At 51.4% G+C, this 18,756-nt stretch overlaps 1 protein-coding gene across 6 annotated transcripts in view; it reads right to left on the minus strand.

Moving 5' to 3' along the window:
• Window positions 1-18,756, minus strand: part of GSN (gelsolin) — a 116,897-nt gene that overhangs the window by 13,929 nt on the left and 84,212 nt on the right. For 2 of the 6 annotated variants that reach the window (XM_032633809.1, XM_032633807.1), the window contains 6 exons: window positions 13,543-13,613; window positions 11,962-12,166; window positions 10,847-11,001; window positions 5,292-5,453; window positions 3,336-3,485; window positions 2,098-2,187 (listed from right to left, as the gene is read on the minus strand). In XM_032633809.1, coding sequence (XP_032489700.1) covers window positions 2,098-2,187; window positions 3,336-3,485; window positions 5,292-5,453; window positions 10,847-11,001; window positions 11,962-12,166; window positions 13,543-13,566 — 786 coding nt within the window. In that variant the 5' untranslated portion in view covers window positions 13,567-13,613. Of the gene's footprint in view, window positions 1-2,097; window positions 2,188-3,335; window positions 3,486-3,581; window positions 4,187-5,291; window positions 5,454-10,846; window positions 11,002-11,961; window positions 12,167-13,542; window positions 14,231-18,756 lie in introns of those variants that run through there. The other 4 variants (XM_032633811.1, XM_032633808.1, XM_032633806.1 and 1 more) reach the window with 4 other exon arrangements.

Here is an 18,756-nt window from a genome sequence, read left to right on the forward strand (position 1 = left end):
TACCCACGGGCTTCTGTGGTGGCGCAGTGGTTGAGAGTCCGCCTGCCGATGCAGGGGACGCGGGTTCGTGCCCTGGTCCGGGAAGATCCCACATGCCGCGGAGCGGCTGGGCCCATGAGCCATGGCCGCTGAGCCTGCACATCCAGAGCCTGTGCTCCACAACGGGAGAGGCCACAACAGTGAGAGGCCCGCGTACCGCAAAAAAAAAAAAAAAAAAAAAAAAAAGATCGACAATACCCAGCGTTGAAAAGACTCTGGGTGAACAGGCACTTTCAAACCCATGATGAAGGTAACTAGGGAGCCCTTCTAGAATGCATTTTAGTAATACATATCAGAACTGTAAAAAATAAGTGCTCCACATTTATTGAAAACTTACTATGTGCCAGGCACTGTTCTAAGCAATTTATGTAATATATATAATTTAATCACTTCTACAATTATACAACTCCTTTAATCCTTAAAACAACCCTGTGGTAGTCCTAGTAGTATCCCCATTTTTTTTTTTTTTTTTAGTATCCCCATTTTAGTCACAAGGAAACCAAGGCACAGAGAGATCAAGTAACCTGCACAGCTAGAAAGTACCAGACCTGGGATTCGAACCCAGGTAGTCTGACTCCAGAACCAGTAATTTTTTTTTTTTTTTGGCCACATCCTGAGGCTTGCAGCATCTCAGTTCCCGGACCTGGGATTGAACCACAGCAGTGAGAGCCCAGAATCCTAACAACTAGGCCACCAGAGGACTCCCAAGAACCAGTATTTTCAATCACTGACTCTTTATTCAGCCTATGACCCAGCAATCCATGTCTGGGAAACTCCCCTAATGCCACACTTCGCCCAAGTGCACAAAGAGGGACTGTCTGCAATCAGAAAAGGTGGAAACATTCTAATGTCCATCAATTAGGGATCTGCTAAGATTCCTACATTCCTAAAATAGAATACTACACAGCCGTTATAAAGGACCATGTGGATCTCTATTACAGACAGATATTCCTGACCACGTCAAGTGGAAAAAAGAAGGCCACAGAAAAGCATGAATCGTTTGGATCCATGAATATCAAACAGAGATGGAAAAATATATGTAACTAGACACAGAAAGCTGTATCTGGAGATTTCTTTACCAAAAGGGTAACCATGTAACCATGGTAACCCATGGAGAGGAGAGGAGAGGAGGCGAGGTTGACTTTTGTTTTTGAGTGTCGTTACTTTTGTAATTAAAACCCATTTTTAAAACAGTACTGGCTACCTTAAACTAGTGAAATTGCACTGACTTGTATTTTCTTCTTATGTTCCTGAGAACTGCTCAGTACTGTTATTTACGACGTGTATGTGTTACTTTAGTATCAGAGTAAATGTCAATAATGTGGTTTTTCTGTGGTGATGATGAGAATCTTCACCTCATGTTGTTCTTATTTTACCACAAACAAGCCTAGGGCACAACATGGGTGTCACAGGCCCAGAGGCCAGAGTTCCCTGGCTCAGGATCAGCCTCAACTCACTTTTTTAAATCACAAGAAGGCAAATTCCCTGGCGGTCCAGTGGTTAGGACTCCGTGCTTTCACTGCCGAGGGCGTGGGTTAAAGGGAACTAAGATCCCACAAGCCGCACAGCGCGACCAAAATAAATAAATAATAAAATCACAAGAAGAGATTATAAATAAAGTCATTAACCATAACCTGCCCCTCAACACACACACACACACACACACACCCCACACACACTTTTGTACTATTTCCCTGTATTTTCCTACAACACTCCCATCAGTTTCCTCTGTGGACCCCCGGAAATCCTGAAAAGTTGACTCTACTGCCCTTCTCCCCACTTTACAGACTAGGAAACTGAGACCCAGCAGAGAACATGTGCTGCCCAAGACCCCACAGATGAATGTGACACAGATGTGTCTGCAGTCGCTCACACGCCCTTACTCCCGGGCAGGAAGGCAAAGGCAGCAGGTGGGCGTCTACTGGAGCCGTGTGGAAGCCGAGTACCCCCCCACCCCACCCCCACGCATACTTTGCTCAAGGCCCCGTGGCAGCGGAGCTCAGGAAGACCAGGTCTCCTGACCCAAAGAACCCAGGGGCCAGCACAGCTGAGGCTCACCTTGTAGAGCTTGGCCAGCTTGCGGTTGGCTGCATCCTCCTTGGCTGTGTCCTTGGCACCCTCGGGCAGAGCCGGCTTGGGACCCAGCACCTGCAGGAGAGGGAGACACGGAAGAAAGGGTGGCGGTGAGCTCCTGGCAGCCTCCTCCCCCAGGGAGGGGACTGAATTCCTGAGAGAGCTCCCTCCCAGGCAGGTAAGGACCACGTGGCATCCATCCACAGCGACCTCCACTTAGGGTAAGGTCCCCTCCAGAGACATCCTGCATCTCTTGACGTGTCTCCTGTGTGCAGAGCTCAAACCAGGGCTGCCTGTCGAGTCCTTCCCTCCTTGTTCCTTGTCTCCAGGAGCTCCGTTGCTCCTCTGCCTCCTGGACAGTCCCTTTCAGGTATGTTATTCTACCATTTCCTCCTAGCCTTCTAAGAATGATAAATAGAGCTATGAACATCTTCTACCACATGCCTTTAACAGACCTCATTTCATCCTCGCACCCATGCTGAGAGGCACAGATTATCACTCGTTTCACAGGAGAGGAAACTGAAGTCTAGAGAGAAGTACCTTGTCCACACAGCTATAAGGTGGCTAAGTTGGAATTTGTACCCGTATCCCTGTGACTTTAGAGCCTATTTTCACACCTCCATTCTGAGCTACCTCCAGCCTCAATGGCCCCAGCTACTGCCCCTCTCAAGCCATGTTTGGTGTCCAGGCTCCTCCCCATAATAATCACCTTCTGCTCTTCCTAAAAACCAGAACTCAACAGCCCCAGACAAGCAGGAGACAAGCCCGTGGTCTCCTCCTTTTCCTGCTGACCTCTGCCTCTGTTGATATGTCCTCAAAGCACAACGGCTGGCAATGCCATCATGCAATTTGATGAAATGGGCTATAAACTACTAGGAAATGGTCAGAAGAGGAAAAGAGGGGATTGGGTCTCCATTGTCTTTCTGACCTGGCTCCAGCACCAGGCTCACCCTCGGAAGACGCCAAGACCCTCCTTCTCAGCTCCTTTGGAGGACCTAGCCCTCCCAGTGGGAGGGTGTGGCTCACAACCCCGGGATGTACCAGGTCCTGGGATTCCAGCCCCACTTCTCAGGGGAGTCTGGGAGTTGTCGGGGAAGCTGCTCTTCCAGCTTGGTGGAAAAACAAATTCACCTCAAAACTGCCTGTTGGATGGAGGGAAGAAATGAGCCTCCTGTCCCTATTCTCAGCCCCACCCTGCACTCCTGGGATGTGGCCGTGGGTACCTGGAGCATCGCCTCCGGCTCGGAGCCCTCCTCGGACACGTGCACATGGGCCCGGCCACTCCGCTCGTTGTCTCGGATGCCCTTGGACACCTGTGTGGCCTTCAGCCTCTCAAAACGGTTGCTCTTGGAGCCGCACCACTGATAGATGTCCTGTAAGACAAGGACCCCACATAAGGCAGTGCCCCATATAAGCCCTGCCCAGCGACATGGCCAAGAGGGAACTATGGGGGCGGGCGGTGAGCTCACCTTGTTCTCTGCTTGCCCAGGTGACAGCCGGTGGAGCACACACGTGCCCACATCCAAGCACAACAGGTGGGATCTGTGTGCACCAGGGTATGTGAGTGCATGATTTTGGATATGTGTTTTTTCACAGGTACCCCTACACATAGAATGTGTATAGAGACGTTTGCCTGCTGGTGGGAGCAGAAATTAGTACAACCGCTTTGGAAACCCATTTGGCTGTACCTTCTACAGCTCTGTATGCCGGTATCCTATGACTCAGCAATCCCTCTCCTGGGAATACACCCAACAGAAGCGCATGCATACATCCACCGAAAGACCCGTGCAAGGATGTTCAGAGCAGCACCACCTGGAATAGCCCCAAACTATCCCAAGTGTCCATCAACAACAGAATGGATCAATGAACTGCGCATATCTGTCCAATCAATTCTTATATAACAAAGAGAAGGAACAAGTTACAACTAAAGGCAACAATACGGATGGATCTCAGAAAGAAGGTGTTGGGCAAAAGAAGTCAGAGATCAAAAGCGAAGATTCCACGTACATGAAGTTCAGAATCAGGTGGAACCAGTCTATGCTGTTGGTTGAGAGAGTCTGGGATGACGGTGATCCTTGGGGGTGAAAGGATGAGAAGAGGACAGACGGGGAATTCCCTGGTGGTCCAGTGGTTGGGACTCTGTGGGGCCCACTGCAGGGGGCACGGGTTCCATCCCTGGTCAGGGAACTAAGATCCTACAAGCCACGCGGCCAAAAAAAAATCTAAGAAGAGGACAGATGGGGCCTTCTGGGGGCTGGTGACGTTCTGTTTCTTGATCTGGGTGTTAATTACACGGGTGTGTTCACTCTGAAATCTATAGAGATGCACACTCAGGATTCACACACTCTTCTGTGTACCTGCTACGCTTTAATAACAAGCTTACACTCAGCGTGTGCCTCCGTTTGCATGGACATTACACCACGTGTATAGATGAGGTTGGGTGTAGAACATCGGCCATGTCCTTCTGCAGGTATGAATATATGTGGATTTGGGAAGAATGTGTACAAAGCATCACACATCAATCAGTAAGGTGGGCCTGGGTAAGTGCAGCCCACACACGTTGCCACATACAAGTGGGCATGTGCAACTACACGTATGACGTGCGCATTGTGGGTCCCTGCACAACATGCCCAGGTCTCCATGTGTAGGCATTCATCGTGGTGCCATGTCCACGCCTGCTGGGCAAGAGCTTATAGTTTTTTTTTTTAATTGAGATGTAGTTGACTTACAGTACTACGTAAGTTTCACGTGTACAACATAGTGACTCACAATTTTTAAAGACTATGCACCATTTGTAGTTGTTATAAAACATTGGCTACATTCCAAAAGCCTATAGTTGCTGCACACGCGCGCCATGTATTTGCAAGTGGATGACTATGTGTAAAAAGGTACACGAGATGTGCCCATGAACACGCCAGGGAGTCTGTACGTCAACTGAAGCCAGAGTGCGCTGTGCGTGAGGTCTGTGTGCGGGCATGTGATGAGTCCCAGTCTACACGCCAGGCACGTCTGTACCCAAATCTCTGCAGGTATGTCTGACTGCTACACAGCGCATGTGTGTGCGTGGGGGCTGCTGTCTCTGTGGCTTGCCCTACTTGTTCACGTGGATGCGTCCACCTCCCCAGAGTCAGGCCTGGAGCACCTCAGTGGCCCCTGGGAAAGGGGAGGGCACGACTTACATTGCCCAGGTCCAGGATGAAGCAGTCGCCATTGTTGAAGCTCTCCCAGGACACAGGCACCTCGGTGGCGCGGACCACACGCCGCCCTTTGACCTGGAAGAGTCTCTGCACCACCACCTCATTGGGTACCACGTGCTTGAATCCTGATGCCACGCCTCCTTTCTGTTGGGTCAAGGAGACAGCGTTAGTCCACGGGAGAGCGTCTGGGGAAGGGATAGGGATGAGTTGAAGGAAATTCTGGCCTATGCACCACTGGACTTCTAGCAGATTCCCTACCCACTGCACATTGCTGCCACCCCTTTGAATCTCATACTCCACTAACAAAGACCCCTGGGCCCACTTTCCTGGATCAAAAAGCTTCAAACATTCCTTTCTCAAAAGCTGCATTTTCCAAGGGATGTTCTAAGGAACTCTAATCCCCCAAATAGTCTGCAAGGAAAGGATTCCATGATCAAATAAGCACAAGGAATGCTCCTTACTTGCTCCCTGACTGTTACATAATGTACATCCACATAATAAAGGCTCTGGGAAGTCCTCTGGTAAATAAACCTGCTTGCCTTTTGTTTTAGAGAATATTTCCCTGCCTTATTGAATCAAGAACTGCTTTTCTCCTCCTCATCCTGCCTGCAGCTCGAGTGTTCTGCAAAACCCACTTTGAGAAGCACTCACCCGAAGCTTTCCCATCCTTCAAGGCTCTCTCGGTCTCCAGCCGAGACCATTCCCCTCCCTCCTCTGACGCTGCTGCAGCAAGTCCCACCCAGCTGTGCCTTCAGAGGCAGCTGTGGGTAAACAACGAGCACCGACCTCAGGTTCAAGTCCCTGCCCTGCCACTACAGTGCTGGGTGACTTTGGGTAAGTCTCTTTCCCTCTCTGAGCCTCAGGCCTCTCCCTTTTGAAATGGTGACAAAAGCCCCTGCTGTGCCACCTTCTGCAGTCATCACCAAGTTCCAGGGAACTTCAGGAAGGATTCCTGGCAGCGGTCAAAACTGCCCTTGGCTCAGTAGAAAGCCAAATAAAGTGGGCTGGGCGTCCTCATTAACAGTTCCCAGTCCCAGGTGCTCATCGACCCCAAGCCCCAGGGATGTCAAGTCAGAGCTGCGAAGGTCCTTATGAGCTTCCCGTTTTACGCATGAGGAAACTGAAGCCCAGAGAAGTGAAGTGACTTACTCAAGGGCACTCAAAAAGCACGCGGCAAAGCTAAGGAGTAAAACCTTGCCTCCTGTTCCCAATCTGGCACTCACCTCCCTGCTCCACACGTCAAGGGCCACTAAGGCCAGAAATGTGGCCATCCCCTCCAGGCCCCTTGCTGACACCTCAGTTTGCAGAGCAAAGCCAAGTCTGACTTGCCGCACAGAGTCCATGAGGGCAAGGGACAAAGGGAGTGAGTATAATTGGGTTCCTATTACGTCTACACACAGTAAGCAGTATAGAAGTGGCTGTGAAATGATAACGCCCACTCTGCCGGGCATTTTGTACGTGTCATCTATGAGGGAGGTGTCATCATCCCCAACTTACAGATGAGAAATGCAGACGCCAGAAGTGAAGAGACTTGCCTAAGAGCTCAAAGCTAGTAAATGGTGGAGCTAGGATGCAAACCCAGGTGTAACTAAATTTGTAAGGGCCACATTTTCCCCCAACATCAGGTTTTCTTAGAGCAAAGGTCACTAGGGTCACCCAGGATGGGAGGCAGGAACAAACCACTGTTCAGAGCAAGGTTCTTCAAGTTGAAATGTTTTCCCTGTTGTGAGTGGAGCGCCCCCTGGTGTCCTTTCTTAGTACTAGCATGAGGCCTTTCAAGAGCATCCCCTTGGGCCCAGCAGGGTGGCCAAGGTATTCGCAGAGCCTTTCTTCCCACCTGGCTTCAGGGACCCTCCTGCTGGGGAGCAGGTAAGGAAAGGCAGCTGGGGAAGAAGATGCAATGCCCCGTGCTCACCTGGTAATGACCGCAGAGGCTGACACTTACTAGGCTTGTGACAGAGGCTGAGGCACCTGCTTTATGGCCATGCAGTGTGGTCCCCACAAGCCCCTGAGGTAGCAACTCTCATTACCCCACTTCACAGGCATGGAAACTGAGGTGAAAAGAGGTTCAGCCCCGTGCCCAGGGTCCCAGATAATTGGTGGAAGTTTTACCCCCAAGTTCGCCCTTCTAGGGGCCAGCCTTGCCCAAGTCTGCCAGCCCAGGAACTCCTGAGTGTCTGTGGGCACCACTGACCCCGGAACCTCATTCATCTGGAGGTAAAGAGACTGTGGATCTGAAAAGCTTTTCCAAAAGGCGCTGAACGGACACATGGACCATTTTCATGGATTCCTCAGAGAGGAAGAAATGGGGAAATGAGGGAAGAGAAAGACCCTTAAGTTTTAGAAATACATCTCTAAAATATTTTACTTGTACAAGTGTGCCTTTTATTTTTTATCAAAAAAATAGAAACTTTCTTTTAAAAAAGGAAAAGTGTTGCTCAATGTCATAAATCTTGGTTCCAATAAATTCTCTGTATATGAATTTATAAATTAAAAGAATACTTGATTTCTAATGAGTATGGACAGGCATTTCCTGATTAATTAACTCCTCTAATCTTACTGATCTGGGAAATTAGACTTAGAAAGATTAGTTAACAAAAAAATAAAAGTAAGCTCTTAGGAGACATTAGTGGATCTCCAAGTATAAGGGGCAGGACTTTTTGGAAAGTTTTACTATTTTTCACTATTTTTACTTTAATCTTTAGGATTGATTGTTGCTTTCTATGGTCTAATCATTAGGTGGGCAGAGATTGGCATCAAATTATTTAAACAAAATTTAATAGGATATTGTTTTAAAAGCCACTTTCCAAATTAAAGTGATGATATATCTATATATACATATATATGTATAGATTCTATATCTATATATAATATACACATCTATACGTTCATATAGGGACTTCCCTGGCAGTCCGGTGGTTAAGACCCTGCACTTCCACTGCAGGGGGCATGGGTTCGATCCCTGGTCATGGGGAAGATTCCACATGCCGCGCGGTGTGGCTAAAAAAATAAATAAATAACATATATGTTCATGTATATAGAGAGAAAAATTATGTACCATTTGGTGTATATCTCCACGAGTAGAATCATGGGGAACTTTTACTTCCTAGAAGCCATATTTCTACGTTTGACATTTTACAATAAGCTTGTATCACACTTGTAGTCTGAAGAAGGATAAAAGCTATAAAGATCTACATTTTAAAATATGTTATAAAACAAAGAAAAACCTACTGATTGGGGCTGGTCCCCTCCACCCTCTAAACTCAGGGTTCCTCATCTAAGAAACAGGAGGGAGGACAGGAAGGGTTCAAGTGATTCTGTGAGTTCCCGTTGCGTTCCGGGAGCTTCTAGGACTCAGGCCACCCCAGACTCTGCTTGAACCAAGGTTTTCAAATAACGCAGCCCCGTGGGGTCTTTCGGGTTCTGTCTGGGAGTCAGGAGGAGGAGGAGGGATCAAATGCAATGACTTGAAAGATGTGGAGGTCACAGAACGGGACAGCACAGGCCCCGTGAAAGCCCTTTCCAGCGGCTCTCGTCCCCTCCCTGCCCCTTCTCACACCCCGAGGACGGAACTGGCTCCAGGAGCAGGCTTTCACAGAAACAAGTCTTGCGTAACAAGCTCTGCTCCTTGGAAATCTATAATTGATGAGGGCGCCAGGCCGAGAACCTTGAACTGGGCCTGCCAAGTGCAGGGGCGGCAGAAGGTGGAAAACAGGACTGGTTTTGGACCTCACATTTCCACCGAAAGCCAGGGCCTCTCAGGACTGAAGTCCCAAATCCAGGCTTGGGCTGGGAACCCATCCCCTGGAGCATTCCTCAGAGTATGGTCCAAGAACATCTTGGAAAAATCACCGGAGGGTGAAGGAGGCTTGCTAACATGCAGATTCCTAGGCTCCATCTGAGCTAAGATCAGAGACCAGGGAGTCTTCAAATGTCCACTCTGAACTCGTTCTGTGCGAGGCCCTTCACACCTGGGTTTAAATCCCAGCTCTGTCACTTACCAGCTCTGTAAGCTGCTTAACTTGTCCACAAGTTAAGTCACTGCTGTCCAGAGAGCAACAACAAAAAGCAGGCGCTGTTGCTCAAGAGGCTTGATAACTATTTGCTGAATGAATGACAAATACGTGAGAGCGCCCACCAGGAGGCACAAGCAGGGAGAGGGGTGGGCTTGGGACCTGAACCAATCTCTCTGACTCCTGATCGAGTGTCCTTTCCGCTTTCTGCTCCGGGAGCTGCAAAAAGGCCTGGTCCTTCTCCAAGTCCAGGGACTGGGTCCCAAGCTTCTCACCCCTCCCTCCGTCGGTACCAGGGCCCCAGAAGAGGCTGTAGAAAGAAGGTAGAATTGGACAGCTCCGCAGGAGGCACTGTGGGTGTGGATGTGGCTGACAGGGGTGCTGGTAGGCTCCAGGGAATCCAACCCTGCTCCACCCAGCGCAGGGCTGAGGCCCTGTTCCCACAACACACCCTGCCCTCTGCTATCTCAGTCTCATGAGAGCTTTTCCATCACCTAATCCCTGATGTGTCAGCTGAGCAGACAGCGTGGCCACCCTGCTAACACAGACAACCCGGAGGCCCAGAGATGGATGATGACTTCTCTAAGGTCACACAGCACATCGGCAGCATAGGTGGCGCTTAATACCTATCCTAGAACCCTGCTCATGAGAAGCAGGTTGGTGTAGTGGGAAAAAGCTGGGAGTCAGGAGATCTGGGTTCTGGTCCTGGCTCTGGGACTGACTTGCTGTGTGACCCTGGACCAGTTGCTTAACCTCTCTATGCCTCAGTTGCCCCTCCCTCTCTTAAAATAAGAGATTTGAACTCTGACATTAAGACCATCAAAGCTTATGATCCCCTCCTTATCCTGACCAAAGAGAACCCCAGCTTCGTAAAACTACAGCTTTCCAGGAGCCCTTCCAAGGTGCCAAGCTCTGTGCAAGGCATTTCCCAGCTATGCCTTCACCAAATCCTCTCCCCAGGCCCGAAGGGCAGGTACAACTGGTTCTTATGTAACAGAAGAGGAAAGGGAGGCTCAGGGAGGCCAAGTGGTTTCCCAGACGTCATACACAATATATGGTACAGCCTCTTGGGGCTTCCAGCTTGGTTTTGCTCAGCCCTACCTGGCTTGGGGCTGGGACTCAGACTCTTCAGAGTTCAAGTTCAAGGGGGATTCTAACAAGCAGAAGGAGAAATGTGATCAAATGTGTTTCAAATACCTAACATAGGCCCCTCTGTTGGCAGGCTCAAGCCCCGGGAAAGCAAGGTTCCCACCCATGGCCCACCCCTTACAGCTGGGGCTAGGAAGACCACCCTGCGAAGTGATGGAGAATTTTCTTCTCTCAATTTAATAAGAAACCAGAGGCTCAGAGAGAGAGAGTGTGATTTGCCCAAGGTCACGCAACTAAGAAGGGCCCAGAGCTAACCAACTCCAAAGGCTGAGCTCTGACCCATCTGCCCACATCACCAAACAAGACTGAAAGATGATGGATGGGCCTGAGTGAGCCCTGCCATTGGTGCATCTGTCCCTGCTGCCCGGCACCCACCTTGTACTTGAGGCCGTACTTGAAGTAACCAAGGAAGGTGGCAGACTCGAAGCCCTGGACCTCACGGTGCTGCACAGCCCGACCGTTCAGGTAGTCATCCAGCTGCACGGTGAAGATGGCAGCCGCCCCGCTCTCATCCTGGCTGCATTCATTGCCTGGGGGACATCAGAGCAGCATGAGCCGGGCTTCTGTAAAGTGGCCCCAGCCTCCCACGGAGGAGGAGTCTGGAGCCCCCAGCAGTGCCCTGGCCTGGCTGTAGAAGCTGGGCAAGCCCCTGCCTCCTATGAGCTTCGGTTAATCTATCTGTATAATGGGGGAGGTGGGAGGCTGACTCCAGGTCTCTAAGAGTCCTCCCAGCTCTGACGCTTCCCCCCGCACTCACTCTCAACCTTCCTGAACACGAAGTCAGGCCAGGGAGCATCAGAAAACCAAGGCACAGGGTTTCCCTGGTGGCGCAGTGGTTGGGAGTCCGCCTGCCGATGCAGGGGACGCGGGTTCATGCCCCGGTCCGGAAGGATCCCACATGCCGCAGAGAGGCTGGGCCCGTGAGCCATGGCCACTGAGCCTGCGTGTCCGGAGCCTGTGCTCCGCGGCGGGAGAGGCCACAGCAGTGAGAGGCCCGCGTACCACAAAAAAACCAAAACCAAAACAAAACAAAACAACAACAACAAAAAACCAGAAAGCCAAGGCACAGTGAGGGGGCAGGACTCACAGAGTCACACAGCAGAGCTGTGGCAGGGCTCCAGGCTCCGACTCTGAAGGGCAAACTGGAGTGTGACTGGAGCTGTGCAGGGGGTCCAGGGTCCCCAGGTCACCTCCAGTCTGTGTGCCATAGTGGCTTGTTTAACCCTCACAACAGTCGTATGAGGTAGTCTAGTGCAAGCATCAGGTCTACTTTACAGAGACACTGAATATCTTGCCAAAGGGCAGAGCCGGGGTCTGAACTCGGGCAGGTGGGCTCTAGAGTCTTGGGAACATGTAACCAAGGGTCTGGCACACACTTGATGCTCAAGAGTCACTTAATTCCCGGGGGCACTTCCTGGCGACCATGCCTCAAAGGTCTGTGCTTTACAGCAGAGGGGTTGGGATGGGGGCTCGGGCGGGGCCAGCCTCACCCAGCCAGTAGTGGAGGTCGTACTGCAGGTTCCCACTCCTCAGCTTCACCGTCTTCAGGATGACATAGGCATCGCCTGTGAAGAAGTCTCCGTAAAGGTTGCGGGGCACGGGAACCAGGTCGAACTTCTCCACACGCCAGATCTGCAGGCCGGGCTCCTTCCCCGCCTTGAGGAACTCGGGGTGTTCCACCACCATGCTGCCGGGCTGCAAGAGACGGGGAGGAGCCTGAGCGAGGGCAGGAGCCTCGGCGGGGAGAGACCCCACCCCGGGGCACGAGGGAGGGTGGTTTCCAGCACCAAGAGCATCTCACTTGAGCCGCTGACTCTCCCCACCCCGTTCTATGACCCCTGCTCAACGAGTGAGCAAACAGGGCAGAGTTTAGGCTCCAAACCCTGTCCGTGGCCAGCATCTGTCTCCCCTCCTCAGCTCCCTGGTGACGGGGGGACAGAAGGCTCTCTCTCCCTTCTCTCTTCCTTTCTTAGTGCCAATTAGATGCAACAGCCGAGGTGCAGAGAGGTGAAGACGGGGACCCCCAGCTAGGAAATGACGGAGCAGGAACTGGCCCATGTGCTAAGAGCACGAGTTTTGGGACCGTGGGGAGACCCCTCAGATGGCAATGGTAAATCTGGGGGTCGCCAGGGGCTCAGCTTGTTCCCTTCCAGCATCCTCAGTGGTCCTCAGAACTAGAAGGGTCCTCAGAGAGTTCATTATCCAACTCCATCCTGCAGACAGGAAAATTGAGGCCCCAAGAGGGGAAGGGGACTAGCCTAAGGTCACACAGCCTGTCTGCTTTTGCTCTTCGGAAGTGGGAAGATTTCCCATGCCCCAACCATGTCCATGTCCACACCTCCAAGAAGGGCCTAGATGACTGAGCCCAAGTGGCCTCCTGCGCTGTCTGCCTCCTCCCTCCTGCCCCCAAAACCCCACCCCCCCCCAAATTCCATTTCTTGGAAAAGGCGAGAGGATGCAGCCGGGGTCTGCAGGAGCCTGTTGGAGATGAGGTGGTCAAGGATGGGGAAAGGCCGTCAGACATGCACTGGGGCTAGACATGGAGCAGAGTGGGATGGTTAGCTTGGAGTCAGAGGGTGGAAATCAGTAGGCGCAGGTCACCTCGGGCCGGATCTGGTGGAAGAAGTCAAAAAAACAGATGGGAGAACTCAGGCAGAGGGACGGAGAACACAAAAGGACAGCAGGAGTGAGGAGAAACCAGACAGGGCAGAGGAGGTACCAGAGAGGCGAGAACAAATAACAGGAAGGACGGTAAGCAGGAGGAGGTGAGATCATACAGGGAAGAGGGGAAAAATATTGAAGAGGCAGAGAGAAATTAGATGAGAAAGAGGAATCTGAAATGGAAGAAGAAATCAGAAGACGGAAGGAGAGAAATGAGGCAGAGGGAAGGAGAAATCAGGCAAGGAAGAGGAGAAATCTGGGGGCAGAGATGGGTACGAAATCAGAAGGTAGCACCGAGGGAAAAAGAAATCCGGCCAAGGTGAGGTTAGCCTCTAGGGAGGGAAACAGCCAGGGCCCTGAGGCTCCCACCCCCATCCACCGGAGCCCCGGAAGCAGCAAGAGATACTTACAAAGCAACAAAACAGTTTTTCCATTCTAGACCTGAAATACTCCCCTTTTCCTAGCGCTGTATCTGCAAGAACTTACAATAGAGAGTTACTCCGGGAGCCCCCCGGGGCCCCCCGGGCACTCACCCGCTCCTGGGTCACCCCCCGCGACGCGGTGGCGGCGCGGGCCGGCGGCGACAGCGCGCACAGCGCCAGGACCAGCGCGCCCAGTAGCGCGGAGCGGTGCGGAGCCATGGCAGCGACGGCGGCAGAAGACCTGGGCGGCAGCCTCTGCCTCCCCAGTCGCAGACCTTAAGTAGCCGCCCGCCCATCCCGCCCAAGCTGGGGACCGCCCCGTAGGGAGGGCGTGCGGCAGGGCTGGGCCCCCGCGGGCCTGGGAAGGGCGGGGATCTGGCCTGGATTTTAGAGACCTCGGGGTTCCCACCCGGACAGATCGAACTGGGCGTGGCCACCCCTTCACCGCAGGTCAGGGGTGGAGACCAAGCAGCAGGCGCTAACTCAGTGTACACTAAATGGGCACACGTAAGAATGGCAGGGAGTTCACCCATCTTAGCCTCCTGTGTGATCCATGCAAGAACCCTCCCCTCTCCACCCCTAACGTGTCCAGCAACAAATACCATGAACTAATATTTATTGAAGGTTTTCCACTTCATATGAAAACTGACACATCCTAACATCCTTTACGGACTGGGTACCATCGACAGCCCCATTTTAAAGAGGGGAAAACTGAGTGCAGAAAGGTCAAGCAATTTGCACACTACTAGGAAACGAAAGCCAAGATTTCACTCCAGGTGCTCTGAGTGGACGACCCGCTTAGGCAGCATGTAGCTGTCACCAGCTGAGGACACAGCCCAGGGGGCTGACCCTCCCTGGACCCCTGAACAAGCCAGACAGAGAAGGGCAGGCAGACCTCTCAACTTCTTGGATTGCAGCTTCTGTTTTACTCAAGACTGCCCGTCTTTCCTTCCTTTTAAAAAAGTTTTTATTTTGTAAAAGGTTGTTTTGATAAAAACTTAAAGTCACGTTATTTATGCAAAGTTTTGCCTCTCAACCCCACCTACACCCTGGGGCAACCAACCACTTCTTTCTTCCTCCTTCAGCTGATTTCAGTGTTTGGCTTCATGTCTTAAATAACAAGCCCTTGTTGTTTGGGTTTTTTTCTTTTTTGCGGTGGGGGGGGGGGGTGTTAGTTTTGGTTTTGTTCTTGTTTTTTTCAGTTTTAGGTCCTATTGGCTCTCCCTGGAGAAGTCAAGGATTCAAGCCTCTTGCCCTTCTCCCAGGCTCCCTTCCCATCTCTCACTCTCCCACTGGAGGCTTACAGTCAGTCACTGGGTTAGAAGTGCTATTCGAATTCACCCAGGCCTGCTTCCCACCTTCTCCAGCCCCTCTCTTCTCCCTCTCACTACTCTGCTGGACCCAGCTTCTCTATTTCCAAGTTCCCTTTGCATCCCAAATCTCCTCCTTTCCCAATAACAGGGAATGCAATGACAGGGAAGAGAATGCAGAAGCTGGAGACCTGGGTTTGATTCCCACCTCCACTGTGTGTAAGTTACTTTCTTCTTCTCTGCCTCAGTCTTCTCATCTAGTAAATGGGTATAAAGTGGTCGCTGAGAATTAAACCAGTCTCTCTGTGTGAAAATGGCCTGGTCTGACAATTAGTAAGTGGGAATTCCCATCCCCCTTCCCCACGAGCTTTAGTCATCCGCACCAGCTCCTCCTGGAGCCCAGTTTCTATCTAATCAGGCTGAAGTTTGCCTTCCATCACACACAACTTCCTCCCATTTAAGATGGACTGTGGGTCAGATAAAGGGCTAAATGAACACACACACGGAGAAGACAAATCAGACGGCAGGGATTAGAAGAAAGCTTCATGGACAAAGGGACTTGTGACCTGGGCCTTGAAGGACAGGGAGGAGGGAGGTTGAGAAGAAGAGGCATTCTGAGGAGGGAACAGCATGGGCAAAGGGCAAATACAGGCCACATGCAGTGACTAAGGAGGGGTCCTGTCTCAAACACAGGAGCAAGAAGAGATGAGGCTGGAGAGGGTGGCGGGGGTCACAGGGGTCTGTGTGTCACACTGAAGAGTCTGAATTTTATCCCAGTGTCTGTGGGGAACCACAGAGAGATGCCCGAGTTCTTGAAGCCCTATGTCTAGTCGTGGGCCTGTAGAGCCTGCAGTGGATCAGCTCTGGCCTAAATTCAGAGAGCTCTTCCCTCTCCTTAGGCATTTCGAGGGTTATAAAAACCCCACAGTTCTCATATGCTCTTGATGGAAGTATAAACCAGTCTCCCCTCTCTAGAGAGCAATTTATGACCACAAATTCGAAACACGTAATGCAACAACAGTGCCATTTCCTTCAGTATCACTTGCAGAGGAACGTGGAAATATACGTGCAAGGATGTTCACTGAAGCATTGTTTGAAGAAAACTGGAAAGGACCCAAGTGTCCCGGTTAAACAAATTATGGAGCCGCCATACAACAGACCACTCTGCAGCTGTGAAAAAAGAATAAGCTAGTGCGGACCGTCCCTGGCACATAGTAGGTGCTCAATAAGCACGGAGAGATCTCCAAGTGCAAAAAGCAAATTGTACAATAACTATAATGTGACTCCTCTCCTCTGTTTTATAAGGGTGTCTGTTTTTCTATACATCCTTAAAAAAGTCGAGGAGGGTAAACACCAAACTGTCAAGCCAGTTTGTTTGAAAGGGATAAGAGGTTGGGGTTAAGCACCCACATCGCTGCAATTGGCACAAGGGAACATTTTAGGGTGATGAAAACATTCTAACTCTGGATTATGGTGATGATTACACAACTGAAAAATGTACTAAAAATCACAGTCCCGTCTGCTTACAATGGGTGAATTGTTATGGTATCTAAATTATACCTCAATATACTTGTGTGAAAATTTTTTTTAATGTGCTATAGGGATTGAAACTATTTACAAGTATTTATCCAATGAAGTTTTTTGGGTTTTTTTTTTTTTTTTTTATAAGACTGATCTACGGGGACTTCCTCAGTAGTCCAGTGGTTAAGACTCTGCGCTTCCACTGCAGGGGGCACGGATTCCATCCCTGGTCGGGGAACCAAGATCCTGTATGCCACGTGACATGGCCGAGAAAAAAAAAAAAAAAGACTGATCTAGAAATAATACCTTTAAAATAGAGAATGATACCTGCTCATTAGACAATTTGGAAAATCCAAACAAGCAGGAAGAAGAAATTTCCTTGTCATCCCTGTCCCCCGAATGAACCTGAGTCGGCATCTGGCCCAGCTGAGCAGTCCTTTCTGCTCAGTTGGTGATTAACAGAGGGCTGCTGTGGCTTGGCCTTAGTGCCAGGGGTCACTGACCACTAGCCCAGGGTCACTGGCCCCTGGTTAATGATCACAAAGGCCCTGCAGCTTTGCCTGTCACATAGCTCTGGAGCCCGGGTCCTCAGCGCTAGAGACCTGGTGAACAGGCCCTGGCTCCTGCCCTCGGGGAGCCCATGGCCTAGAAACTCTCACTACAGGGCAGTGATGTGTGGAGACTGTGATGGGGACATGGTCTTATGCTGCTCCCTGCCTGGAAGAGGATGAGTTCAGGGCGAGGGTGGGGGCAGGGGCCAGTGGGGGGACTTAAATGCAAAAGAAAAACTTCTAGGTAGAAAGGAAGAGTCCCCACCCAGTGCTAGGCTTCCCTCTGCCACTGACTTCCTGGGTGACTTTGGGCAAATCACTGTCCCTATCTGGGCCTCAAGGTCCAGATACCCAAAAGATGGGGTAGGCCCTGATGCTCTGACTCTAAGCCTCAATCCTAGCCCAGCATTCCCAGATACTGGCTCTACAACCATATCCAGAGCCGACACGTCTCTAAGCCTCAGGGTTTCCATCTGTAAAATGGGAGCACTGGTCCAGGTTGCCTCTACAGGTCCTTCTGAATGAGACGGTGCAGGGCCCCTGAACTACACAAGGGGGCACGGCGGTCACCGATGGCAGCATGCCACCTCACCTCTGGATCCAGACGTCTCTGGGAGAAGAGAGGGAGGAAGGGATGGGCGGTGTCTGATACTGAGTCTCCTCACAGCAACCAGGGGAAAGAGGTATTAAATTTCTCATTTTATAGACCAGGAAACAGAGATTCAGGGAGTTTCAGTCACTTGCTTGGGGTCATTCAGCTAGAAGGAGGCACTGCTGAGATTCAAACACAAGACTGGCTGGCTCCAGTGCCCAAGCTCTATCTAGGGATCAAGCAGGGCCTCCCAGCACCATCCCACCTGGGAAGGAAGGGAGAAACAGTACCGTTTACAGGTAAAGGGTTGCAGGCACTGACTCAGTCAAGCCCAAGCCAAGCCTGGCAGCCCAAACTCCATGGGGTGGCCGTCCCTACCACGCGTCCCAGGCTGAAGAGGTCGCAGCCCTCCAGCCCTGCACCTGCACCTGTGAGCACCCAGGACAGAGGCTTGTCCTAGGAAGGTCCCCAGGCTGCAGCCACTGGGTGGAAGATGGACTGTGGTACCTACACTCTGTGCCACTCATGGGCACACAGGTCAGGCACGGTCTCCTGTACTTGAGAGGCAGCCCGGCTCTGCCACCACTCGCTATGTGAGTACGCCCTAGTCCCTGCCCTTCTCTGGACCTCAGAGATCCCCTTGACCTCTGATCTTGGGTGTTCCAGGCTCCCGCCTAGTGCTACACACAGTAGGTGGCTTTCAGCATCAGCCCACATCTCTCCCCTGTAGTTGGATCCAGGACCCCCATCACCAGCTCCGGCCCTTCTCCTCTGTGACCTTAGGCTAGCCTCCGTGTCTCCCTGGACCTCCCAAGGCAGCTACCAGAGATGGGAGCAGGCAGCCTCACCCTCCGCCCCCGGCCTCAATGTACAAAATGCCTTGGCTGGCCCTGGAAGACACCACCCTGTTCTTTTTTCTTCACCCCAAACACTGTTGTTCTCGATTCCCAGGCAGCCGGCTACTCATGGAAAGTCCTCTCTCAGAGCTTGTTTGCTTTCTGGGTCACTGCTGGGCTCTGGGTCCTCCTGGGAATACCCACCCCTCTGGTTTTGCTAAATGGGACAACAGGCAGTAAACAGAGAAGGCAGTTATGAAACCCAGTGAAAGCGGACAGGGCCTCTGTGAGGTCTGGGGAGTCCTGGGGACTTGAAAGAACACGTTTTAGAATCTGGGAGACTCAGCTCCTGTGATCAGGGCCTCAGTTTCCTTATGTATAAAATGGGGAGA

This window comes from Phocoena sinus, chromosome 6 (assembly GCF_008692025.1).
Source record: "Phocoena sinus isolate mPhoSin1 chromosome 6, mPhoSin1.pri, whole genome shotgun sequence".
NCBI classification, from domain to species: Eukaryota; Metazoa; Chordata; class Mammalia; order Artiodactyla; family Phocoenidae; genus Phocoena; species Phocoena sinus.